Raw genomic sequence first — 11,512 nt, 5'->3', positions numbered from 1 at the left:
AAAGGATATGTACGTAATAGGATAATAATATATAATAATGCCTAAGAGTTCATAATATATAGTGATTGGGTATAAATAAAAAGAATATTATATTTTAAAACTGTTTACATTTTAATATTATTAATAATGTAGGGATTGATGTGGGAAGAGGAACTCGGAGGTTTATCAGGGAATTTATGAATGAGGAACAGTCACGTAGGAGGCATCCAAAGAAAATGTGATTCAAGTCAGGTGAATGAAGTTAGCCCCTCAAAAAATTTTTTTTTCCTATTTTATACTTATTTTCTATTAATTCATTTGTTCATGATTGTTCACTGTTAATAATTGTTTGTTCTGCATTTATTTATTTAAAAAAAAATATTTAAAAATATACCTACCAGTTAGCCCCTCTAATGCAATTTTTTATATTTTTTCATCCTTAATGACTCGTAAATATTCATTTTCGATTGTTCTTATATAAAACACGTTTGTCCTCTTTCGAAATTACTCGTTTTTTGTTTAATTTACTATTTTTATTAGTTGAATAAATGTATGCAAAATATGTGTACTGCGCATGCGTCAACTATAATGCCTAAACTTTCTACGCGGTTTTAATCGTGAAAAAAAAACAAATATAAATCCTGAAGGAGCAATTAATTGGTATACAGTTTAATTAAAAAAATTAAAAAAGAAATAAATGAAATAATGTGTATTGGCGTTAAGTTAGACCAAATACATTTTTTCCATCCTCCTACTTATCGTTATGAAGGTATAAAAAAGATAGGGAGTTCACATAGGTAATATAAACAAATAAGTAAATATGTTCATTATTTATCTTTCAAGAGATAATATAGGTATACATTATAATAACTTTTTTACACAGTCGAAATTATATTCCTAACATTAGTAAAATAACATTTTAATACGATAGGTAAGAGGATGGAAAAAATGTATTTGGTCTAACTTAACGCCAATGCACATTATTTCATTTATTTATTTTTTAATTTTTTTAATTAAACTGTATACCAATTAATTGCTCCTTCAGGATTTATATTTGTTTTTTTTTTACGATTAAAACCGCGTGGAAAGTTTAGGCATTATAGTTGACGCATGCGCAGTACACATATTTTGCATACATTTATTCAACTAATAAAAATAGTAAATTAAACAAAAAACGAGTAATTTCGAAAGAGGACAAACGTGTTTTATATAAGAACAATCGAAAATGAATATTTACGAGTCATTAAGGATGAAAAAATATAAAAAATTGCATTAGAGGGGCTAACTTGTAGGTATATTTTTAAATATTTTTTTTAAATAAATAAATGCAGAACAAACAATTATTAACAGTGAACAATCATGAACAAATGATGAACAAACGAATTAATAGAAAATAAGTATAAAATAGGAAAAAAAAATTTTTTTGAGTGGCTAACTTCATTCAACTTTGAATTACCTGTGCTGTGTTGTTTTGGTTATGTTTTGACTTTATGAGATGCATTAGTTAGAATTTACAGTAATATTAAAAGCGCCCCGATAATTCGGTTCAAGTATAACGTAGATTATATCACATCATACAAGATTTATGTTGCTCGGAAAGTTCGAAATTAAAAATTAAAATCCGAAATTTCAAAATTACCTGGCAGTTGGAAATAAAAAAATGTGCTTTTAAGAAATAAATATGCCAATTGCTTAAACAATAAGTTTCATAAAATGGCTGGTGATACCACTGCTTCTCTTGGAGGATCGCAGGTGGCTTTAGTAACAGGAGGCTACGATCATACTATCAAGCTATGGCAGGCACACAGTGGTGTTTGTTTACGAACAATGCAGCATCCAGATTCGGTACTTCATATTTTAATGTTTCGGTTATTGATCTTCTATAAATGACCAAAATGACTCAATTCATTTCCAGATAACTCATTCAAATCGCTCCGTAAATTTGCATGATTATTTTAAATTTTCATAAAAAATTGATTTGGAAATTTCGCTTTGAATAATAACGAGGGCTGAAAGGCTATTTGAATTAAGCGATATTTCGATTAATACGCGACATTTATCTTTGTAATTAAAGGTCCATTTTATTTGGTATTAACTATCACCAATTCAATGTTTTTGATTGAACATCAATTAAGCTTACTGCATCCAAATAGCTGATGGACTTTTTTTATTATGAGAATTTTAAACTTTAAATGGCTCTCCTGTAAAGTTGCAAAAATGTCCAAAAAAAGAGAATTACCTAAACGATTAAAACTGGTCACGACAGTGTCAGATAATTGTGAGCTAAGATTTAATACAAGCAGACCACTTTGTACAAATATAATTCAGATTAACATGCCAGTCATCTTTTGTGAGGTAACTTAAATTAACTTTCGTGATATTTTTACAAACTGATTATATTATGAAAATCAGCTAAAGCTTATTGCATGACGAGTTTTCCTTTCAGCAAGTGAACAGCTTGGAGATCTCACCAACATCGATGGTAGCAGCAGCTGGATTTCAGCATATACGGTTATATGATCTTAGTAGTGCCAATCCAGACCCGGTCACAACTTTTGAGGACATCTCCAAAAACGTATCTCGAGTTGGGTTTCAGGTATTATGCATAAATTCAATTAAAATTTGTTGAAAACAATATATACATGACCTTCAGGTAGATTATTTGTGACCTAGGTGTCACTGACAGTAAACTACAGGAAGTACGTGTCTTTAATATATGTCTCTAAATATTTGCCAGGAATAGAAAAAAAAATATATTTCTTTTCTCAGTTCAAAACTCATTCAGTTGAAACTGGATCTTCAGTGTCCTTTAAATATTTGAGATCTCACTGGCATAGGAATTACTATAAATCTTTGAGATTATAATTATTTCTAGGGCAACAATTTGAAAAACACACAAATTGTGTCGACATGCAGTTTTTAAACAAAAACTGATGTTAAAATCAGTTATTCATTTTCAAACAACTTTTCAAGATTGTTATCTTTTAGAAAAAAAAAAAACTATGTATATTTATGATTGGATATTTAATTTGTGAACACATCTATTACAATAAGACAAGTCATTAATTTTTTTTTTTTTTAAATTGTAACTTTGCAGAAAAATGGCACTTGGATGTACACAGGAGGTGAGGACTGCACAGCCAGGATATGGGATCCCAGGTTAAAGACGCTATGTATTATATCAACCAGTTATTAGGTAACATCATTTGTGTTTTCTAACCTTGGCCAAATGATGTTTGGAGGTTTCTCTGATGCTAGATGACAATGCAGCACCTTATATCATTCGTTATATTCGTGCTTATTATAAAAGATTCACCAACTGATATTTACTGGTGGTATGAAGATATGATTCCTGCTTTAAAGCTGTCAAGTGTAATGCTAATGGTTATGGAATAAAATCAAAATTTAGATCATAGAAGCTAATAACTATTTACACTAGGAGACCATGAGGTTGTCTGCTGATCTCTGAAATTAAACTTTAACTTTTATTGAGTTTAAAAACACAATTTACTGACTGGACCTAGAAAGCTTAGTATAGAAATTTTAAAGCGGCATGTTTCTCATGTAGGGCTGCACCACGTACAAGGTGTCAAAAGATATTCCAAGTTCAAGCTCCGGTGAATGCAGTAATGCTTCATCCTGATCAGTCCCAGATAATGGTTGGAGACCAGAGTGGCATTATACATATATGGGATCTGAAAACGGATCAAAATGAACAACTGGTAACTTTACTATATATATTTTTTTACATCCACTATCAGCTGAGAAGCTATAATACAGTATGTTGTGGTGAGCTACAAAAGTGAAAGGAACACTCTATCTCCGCATCCTATTCAGTAGTGTTCCTGCATAAAAAGCTGATGCCAACATGATATCACCAATATGCTCATAATGGATATATAGAAAGGCTACTGAGGTATTTACTAGAGAATGGCCAGTAGTATTTTCTGTATATTATAACATATTTCTGCTGTCCTTAATAGGTTGATTGATGGTTGGATGTATTATAAACCCACTTGTGTATGGACCACCATCCTACCTTTTTTTTTCCACGAAACAATCATCAGTTTTGAGCATTTATGTTTTATTGATAAGCTCTAGTAATTGATCAATCATTAGCCAAGTGCCTGTCCAACCACATAATTCAATTTAAATAAACCATGTTTATTTCATTTACATGTTACACATAAATATTATACTATTTATCCTTATTTTTGTTAGATACCAGAAGCGGAGGCGTCGATTCAGGACATAGCTATTGATCCAGCCGGCAAGATGATGGCGGCTGTTAATAACAAGGGCAACTGCTACGTGTGGTCGTTGAGCGGACAACCACCGCACCCTGTGCCCAAAAAACACATTACTGCACATTCTAAATATGCTTTACGGTGTAAATTTAGCCCAGATTCAACGTGAGTTTGGAGATGTTACAGCATTTCAGTTAAAATCAACTTTAAGACATTAGATGTTGCATGTGTTTATTAAATGAGTTTATCTTGGCAATCATCATTATCCTGCCCTTCTCCCAGTCACCCGGGGTCAGCGCAACATGTTTTCTCCTTCCATACTCTTCTATCATAAGTAAAGCAAGGCAAGCAAGAAAGCAAGGCATAAGTAAGGCAATAAGTATAGTAACTTAGAAAATGTTTAATATCTGACTAATGTGATAATAGCATGTTGGTGACGACGTCGGGCGACTGCTCGGCCAAGATCTGGCGCACGAGCGACTGGGCGCTGTTGCGAGAGCTACGGCGCGACACGCAGCGATGGGTCTGGGACGCAGCCTTTACGCTTGATTCTCGATTTTTATTCACTGGTAAGACATTTTCAATTTCCTGGCAACCCAGTCAATTTTTTCAAAGTTTAAAAAAACCAGATAATTTTATTTTGTTATTTACAGGTTCATCGGATAGTTATGCTCGATTATGGAACATTGAGCGTGGCACGCTTGAACGGGAGTACTGCGGTCATCAGAAAGCCATCACAGCACTCGCGTTTAAAGATCAACCTGTTTGAATAGATATGGTTTAAAATAATTTGGGATGATTATAAAGTTTAAATAAATAAATAATAAAGTTGTAAATAATATAATAATTGAATTAATTTTTAATTGAATAAATGATTACATAGCATTAATGGTTTTTTTCTTCATAAAAAGTGTAAATGTATATTTTTATAAAAATAAACACTATTTTTAATTTTATAATTTTTATTACTGGTTATATTATTTGTCAAAAAATAGTGCTTAAACACTAGCAATGCACATGGCCAACAAAGTAGCATGTAGCAGGCAGAAAATAAATAATAGTTTTTGAATTATTATTTGTATTGTTTATTGTATTGTGTTTGTAATTACTTCGAGAAAGCGATGGTAATTGTATGTTAATGAACTAAAGTAAAGCTACTTTTATCGTTTTCATTACATCGCCTTTTTGGGATGGAAGGATAGCTGGTGACTCGAGGTTCGCCCTGAAGGGTTCAGCTAGGTGATTGTTGCATTAACAATAATAATTGGAATGGACGCAAATGACATTCATTCGCAAGTGAGATAAGTGATACAAAAATCGTATTATAAATCTGAAACATTTAAGGTAATTTCACAGAAGTATCTGAGCGTTTAAACAGTATAGATGGATTGTAAAAGTAAATAAAATATGACCAAGTCAACTTCATTTTTAAAGTGTGTATTTCGTTCAACAAATACATATTTCATGGAACATTTACAAGCTCCCATGAAACATCAATATATCTATTTATAGCGTACATAATACTATGGTATATTGTATCAGATCTCCATAAATGCAAAACTAAAACTAATAATATTATAACTAGGTACTTGTACGTCAAATTTAAATACTTTTTTTTAAAACATTAGGATTCAATTATATAAAAGACGTCAATTTTTAGTGTAATAAAACTAAATAACTATTAAATACAAATAAGAATATTCGCATTAGGAATGTTAATAAGTACATTTTTGTTCGCTAATACAGCGACGACTAGATATAATTCTTAATGTACATACTTTAATTCAATATTATTAATTATCATTTTTTTTTAGTACCGATTTATAAAATATAATAATAATAATTGTCAAAGCGCGAAATTTTAAACAAGCGCGGTAGGATAGCGTACGCGCATTAATATCGCTTGACAGTTCAAACTAAGTAAAATTGTTTTGTTCTTTGTAACATTTAATGAATAAACTTAATTATTTAGTAACTATGAGATTTGCTAAAAGGTGTAAAAAGATATTTTATTTGAATAAAAGAATGGTTACTTAGTTCATAGTCAACACTCCGGTTCTATCAATGTATCAATTTGAAGCCGGTTTTAGTGTTCAGTATGCGACCATATATTTTTATAAGAAACATAATCGGATTATTCATTAACCAAATTCTCCGGATCCAACAATTGCACCGATCACCGACTGCATTTTAATGTTTTAAAGAATATGTTAGATTTTCTCTAGAGGCAGTTCTTTGACTTCGCCAATTTCTGAATACACCTCCTCGTCGCACGTGTACGTGATAACGAATTTCAGGCTGATGTTATTCATAGAAGGCGGCCTCGCGAGCAGCATGACCTGCGTCAGGGCTGGCGGCGGCAGGAACGGATTGTACGCCGGCAGTGACGTCCCCGACGGTGTCAGTAGCCGAACTTTACAACCCTGAAATTGTATTACACAGACGTTAGTTACAAGTAGTTACTAAATACACACGCATTTAAAAAATTCTAATTTTTTTTTTTAGTGAATCGTAGATGCCAATCATAGCACTTTTAAAGTTTGGTTTATAATTTACAATTTAATATTCGTAAAGTATTTGAAACGTAAAGAGAATAATAAATCTGGACGAAATCTTTAATGAAGTTTTAGATAATAATCACTTGGGGTCAACGAAAAGCGTCGATATAGGCCGTTTTCCAATTACAGCACAAGAGCGCATTATGCGGCATAATGCTCAACTAAGCTTCAGCATAATTCGGCATTGTGCGTCACTGAGTCGCATTATGTTCTGTAATTAACCATTACTTAATGGTAGTTTTCCAATTACAGAGCATAATGCGACTCAGTGACGCACAATGCCGAATTATGCTGAAGCCTAGTTGAGCATGATGCCGCATAATGCGCTCTTGTGCTGTAATTGGAAAACGGCCGTAGTTTACCGTGAGAAGTTTTTTCGTAATAAAAAGCTGGCAAAACAATTTTGTCGTTTCAACATGAAAGAAGAAAAACAAATACAATTTTAAAATTTCACTCACTTTAGGAACTACACTTTGGAATTTATAATCTTCGATGGGCAATTTATTCTTACTTGTAGTCGATATGACTAAAACATTAACATCTTGCCTCGGTTTATCTTGGCAGAAATGTAAAACAACTGTCACACCTTCTTCCTCTTCAAACACTGTAAGCGGCTGTAATTTACTGGGTCTTACGTTTTGCAACGTAACATTTATATCAGTCAACGGTTTCACTTCGTTATTCTTATGATTTACTTCTTTCTTTTCAATAACACTAGTTTCCTTATCAATTACTGTTTCACTTTTGGCATTGTCTAATCCGAAATCCAATATATTATTTAAATTACACTCAGTATTGTTGTTCAAAACGAGAGTTGCATCAGTAACGTCTGTGCTAATATCCACCATGATGTCATCGCTGGGTGTCACATCTTTAGAAGTTGACGCAGTTACAGGTTTACATTCCTGAGGTTTCTTGGTGAAGAAATCTAAATCTAGTAATGCGCCGTTGTTCTGTAAATTCACATCATGTTTTGGTGAGGCCAATGCGTTCATTGGTACCTTTGTTGATGTTTTACTGAAAAAGTTATAAATATTATACAGTTTCATTTTTATAGAGGAACTGAGAGAATTTTATGTAATATTAATAGAAGAATACCTATTAAAGTTTTCAATCCGTTTAGCATTCTCTGGTAGAGATTGTTTTAATAGTTCTTCTCCAAGGGAATCCAATTCGTTCCAACCTTCATGTTTATTAGATCTGTCTCCCAACAAGTCGACATCATCTGCTATTGTGTGAATAATATAGTTAAATTGGCAGATGGTGAAAATTTTGAGTTTGATAAAGTTATTTATATTATGGGTGGGTATAATTTGCGTAATTACTAGTGGAAGGACATCTTGTGAGTCCGTGTGGGTATGTATCACCACCCTGTCTGTTTCTGCCGTGAAGCAGTAATGTCTTTCAGTTTGAAGGGTGGGGCAGCCGTTGTAACTAACTATATTGAGGCCTTAGAACTTATATCTCAAGGTGGGTAGCGCATTACGTTATAGATGTCTATGGGCTCCAGTAACCACTTAATACCAGGTGGGCTGTGTTGTCCACCCATCTAGGCAATAAAAAAAAACTATATTGTAGTGTATTAGTGAGGGTACCTGTTCTCCTTTTAATAAAAGGATTGCTAAGTGCGGGTTGGATAAAGACAGACACACAATGAACTGATTTGTTACCGAGCACATGTGAATAAGTTTCTTATTAAATAATAAAACATAATATATATAATATGAAAACATCTTTGAATGTTTTCTTAATATTTAGTCAACAAATTTAGTCATGTAATAATAATACTCTAGGTCTATAAGTATACAGATAAATGTATACTGTTGTAATGTGGCTATGTACTAACCAGTGGGCATCAATGCAACAGGCTTTAATGGTTCAGCAATATTATTAGTGCTTTCACTGCTAGCAGCGAATATATCGCCTAGTTCATCAATAACATTTGCTGGCTTTTCATCTTTCTTCGGGGCCACATTCTTTCGAATGTAAGTAGTACTTGCTCCAGCAAAATCAAGTAAGCTTTCACCGCTCAACGATGCCTGTTCTGTCATTTGTTCATTTGCTTTTTTCTGAATTAAGAAAACATTGTACCTCTCGCAGACTTCATCTATCACATCACTGGCATGTAAAATATCACCTGTTATGTAAATATTTACTCGATTAATGGTATTATCAATTAAGTAATGGTGTTGGATTCTTTGTATTTTTAATGGCAAAGATTCCTTTTGTTAAATAAAAAAAAAAAACCTTTTTGTACACAAAATGCAATGAACTCAATAGTGTACCTTGGGGAGCTGTTTTTCCTTTAAATCATTGTTTCATGTTATAAAGTGATAAATTTAAGAATATTGTTTTATCCATCTGTTTCAGCATCGGAAATCTTAATCTTAATATACAGTAAAAAAATCATAAAAAATACATAAATCTCATTAGTAGCAGATTTTTTAGACTTAATTTCATATTTAAGAGGAACACCACAGGTGGATAGCAATTTTGACTACAAATATGAATTAAAATTTATTAATGCCAAGTTAATCTTACGTTTTCAAAACGGCAGCAATTTTTTTATGTAAATTGAAAATTTATTATACTAACTAAGATATTCTGCTTGTGTGTCATTGTCAGCCAGTTGCTGCAGAATGGGCCTAAGTCTAATGCAAGTTGAGTGTAGCTCGTGGATCAGTTGCTCCTCGTCCGATGAAGCATCACTGGCTGCCAGTAGCATGTCACGTAATAGCCCGGCACTATCTAGAGCCGCACTAACTTCTTGTGCGCGTCTGCTGTTTGCCTCATTCTGACGTTCTACCTGTTCCGGTAATTGTTCAGTTTCAATGTTACCCAAATTAATATTATTTTGATGCAATATTTTAATTTAGGTCACTACATAATGTTACACATATTTAAAATGCAAAAGCACTATCTCACCATTTATTTTTGTTCAGAATTGACATCCACATTGAATAAGATTATGACAAAATGATAGAAACTTTATCTAATTACTAGTGTTAGGACTTCTTATATGCCTATATGGGTAAGGACCACCTGCTTGCTTCTGCTTCAAAGCAATGAAAAGTTTCTGTTTGAAAATTGAGATAACACTTGCACACAATGGAGATCTCAACCTTGTAGATTACAGTAACTACATAACATCTAGTAATTTGTCAGTTTAACTGTTAATCTACATCATTTTTTTCTATTAAATGTAATATTCAAAAGGTAAAAATAGTTTTATTAACAGTACTTGCCTCTCTAACCATAGTTTTTATAAGTCTATTGGCATGTTGTAAATCTTCTGATTTTTTACTTTGTAATAATTTTTGTAACAGTTTAGATTTCTCTTCATCTTCAAATATAGTACTTTTTGCTCGATTATGTACTGGAGGTGTATCATCTGGCGGTAAAGGAGGAGGTGTCTCTCTTATCACACCTTGATTTTTTAACATCTCATATGCTACTTTGAATTTAAACTCCTTATGATATTCTATAGACCATGCATGGAACAACTGCAAAACCTACGAGTAAGACTAAAATATTAATTTAATTTTTTTAACATAATCTTAATTCTGACTAGTTTTCTTCTTCTTCCTATTCTATTGTTTGTGGTCATGCATCAGTCAGATCCTGCGATACCGATGCTCTCGCGATGCGACGCCATGTAGCACGATGTTTCACAGAGTGAGAGCAATCATTTATGTTGGAGTGAGTCACAGATTTTATGAGGTCGGTCCATCTTTTGCCCTCGACTTTCCCTCGCACCACCTGACTAGTTTACTATGACTATATTCTGAAAAAACATAATGTTTTCCTTACCCTTGTCTTTACTTCTGGCGCTGTACGATCTGCATAATATTTTGGTGACACTAATTTTATCATTTCATTAAGAAAGCGAAATTTTCCGATTTCCGCATGGAAAGGCGTGTCGCATCGCCGCATACAGCGATCTAACATCATCAATGCAAGTAGCGCTTCACGGGCCTTCGGACTGTGGATACGTGTGGCCAGAGCTTGCGCTGCCAGTTGGGGACCTTCGGCAGAGTCTCGCATAATCGTGCAGAATGCTTCTACAGCCGCTGCATCGGGAGCCGGTAATGATTCGTGAGTAGCTTTTACTGAAATGACCAAAACAACATCTAACAGGAGTTTTTTTTTTTAAGAATAAAAACCTTGATTAAACTTACAAATAAGTGCTTCTAAGCTTGTTTGTGTAATATTCATCTTAATAATTTATTTCATAAAAAAATTATAAACAATAGGTATGTACAATGCAATAAATTTTTGCTCAATTAAACGAGTTTATCTTAGCTGTTTTCTTATTTGGGAATTTTGACAAATGATTGAGTAATAGTTCGATTTTTCCAACTAGAAAGGCGCAGGTATCAGAATCACTAAGCTTGGTCAAACCATACAATCTAATTTTTGGTATTTTCTAATCTTTTTAATGAAAAATTATATGGACCGAAATGTAATGAAGTTGATTAATTTGAGACATTAATCAATTGAGATGAAATTAAATGACATGAACAGTTCTGTAACAGTATCTGTGAAAGTGCACAAATGTGGGAAAATGAAACAAAGTCGCTGTACGTTGCTTCTCGAGATCCTCCAAAAATCTTCAGTAAATAACCACCATTTTACTGAGATTACAAAATTTAATCCCATATATCATCTCATTTCAGTTTATTTTATATTATAATTTTTACCTTTGCCTTTCCAGTTGAAAAAATAGGA

General features: G+C 32.8%; 2 protein-coding genes across 8 annotated transcripts; one reads left to right on the top strand and one right to left on the bottom strand.

Annotated features, from left to right (window-relative positions):
• Positions 1-1,417: 1,417 nt before the first annotated feature.
• LOC101740945 (target of rapamycin complex subunit lst8) lies at positions 1,418-5,111 on the top strand. Of its 4 annotated transcripts, none has more exons than XM_004932191.5 (7): positions 1,418-1,824; positions 2,426-2,575; positions 3,077-3,138; positions 3,548-3,701; positions 4,201-4,391; positions 4,653-4,795; positions 4,880-5,111. In XM_004932191.5, exons 1-7 carry the CDS (start codon positions 1,693-1,695, stop codon positions 4,993-4,995), a joined length of 948 nt encoding a protein of 315 aa, XP_004932248.1. In that variant the 5' UTR covers positions 1,418-1,692; the 3' UTR covers positions 4,996-5,111. The 4 variants fall into 4 exon arrangements, with proteins under 4 accessions (XP_004932248.1, XP_062525776.1, XP_062525778.1 ...); XM_062669794.1 differs by having other exon boundaries at positions 1,422-2,334; XM_062669792.1 differs by having other exon boundaries at positions 1,419-2,334; positions 4,653-5,111.
• Positions 5,112-5,647: 536 nt separating this feature from the next.
• Positions 5,648-11,509, bottom strand: LOC101738631 (ADP-ribosylation factor-binding protein GGA1). Of its 4 annotated transcripts, none has more exons than XM_004932253.5 (8): positions 10,963-11,509; positions 10,595-10,893; positions 10,030-10,296; positions 9,380-9,590; positions 8,631-8,921; positions 7,883-8,012; positions 7,243-7,801; positions 5,648-6,649 (listed from the first exon to the last, which is right to left on the bottom strand). In XM_004932253.5, the coding sequence occupies exons 1-8, from the start codon at positions 10,997-10,999 to the stop codon at positions 6,437-6,439; spliced, it is 2,007 nt and encodes a 668-aa protein (XP_004932310.1). In that variant the 5' UTR covers positions 11,000-11,509; the 3' UTR covers positions 5,648-6,436. The 4 variants fall into 4 exon arrangements, with proteins under 4 accessions (XP_004932310.1, XP_012551037.1, XP_062525775.1 ...); XM_012695583.4 differs by having other exon boundaries at positions 7,883-8,009; XM_062669791.1 differs by having other exon boundaries at positions 7,883-8,009; positions 9,380-9,586; positions 10,026-10,296; positions 10,963-11,227.
• Positions 11,510-11,512: the final 3 nt, after the last annotated feature.

Source organism: Bombyx mori, chromosome 8 (assembly GCF_030269925.1).
Source record: "Bombyx mori chromosome 8, ASM3026992v2".
Classification (NCBI taxonomy): Eukaryota; Metazoa; Arthropoda; class Insecta; order Lepidoptera; family Bombycidae; genus Bombyx; species Bombyx mori.
Note: the sequence above shows the minus strand (reverse complement) of the source record. Positions and strands in the feature narration are given on the sequence as shown.

Bases quoted from the DNA above. Each gene is read 5' to 3' on its own strand.
- LOC101738631 (XM_004932253.5), bottom strand. From the start codon at position 10,999: ATGAATATTACACAAACAAGCTTAGAAGCACTTATTT. The intron at 8,013-8,630 runs GTTAGTACATAG...TTCACACAATAG, and splicing joins TGTTGCATTGATGCCCACTG to CAGATGATGTCGACTTGTTG. The intron at 6,650-7,242 runs GTGAGTGAAATT...ATACAATTTCAG, and splicing joins TCCAAAGTGTAGTTCCTAAA to GGTTGTAAAGTTCGGCTACT.
- LOC101740945 (XM_062669792.1), top strand. From the start codon at position 2,152: ATGAGAATTTTAAACTTTAAATGGCTCTCCTGTAAAGTTGCAAAAATG. The intron at 2,335-2,425 runs GTAACTTAAATT...TTTTCCTTTCAG, and splicing joins TGCCAGTCATCTTTTGTGAG to CAAGTGAACAGCTTGGAGAT. The intron at 3,139-3,547 runs GTTAAAGACGCT...TTTCTCATGTAG, and splicing joins GCCAGGATATGGGATCCCAG to GGCTGCACCACGTACAAGGT.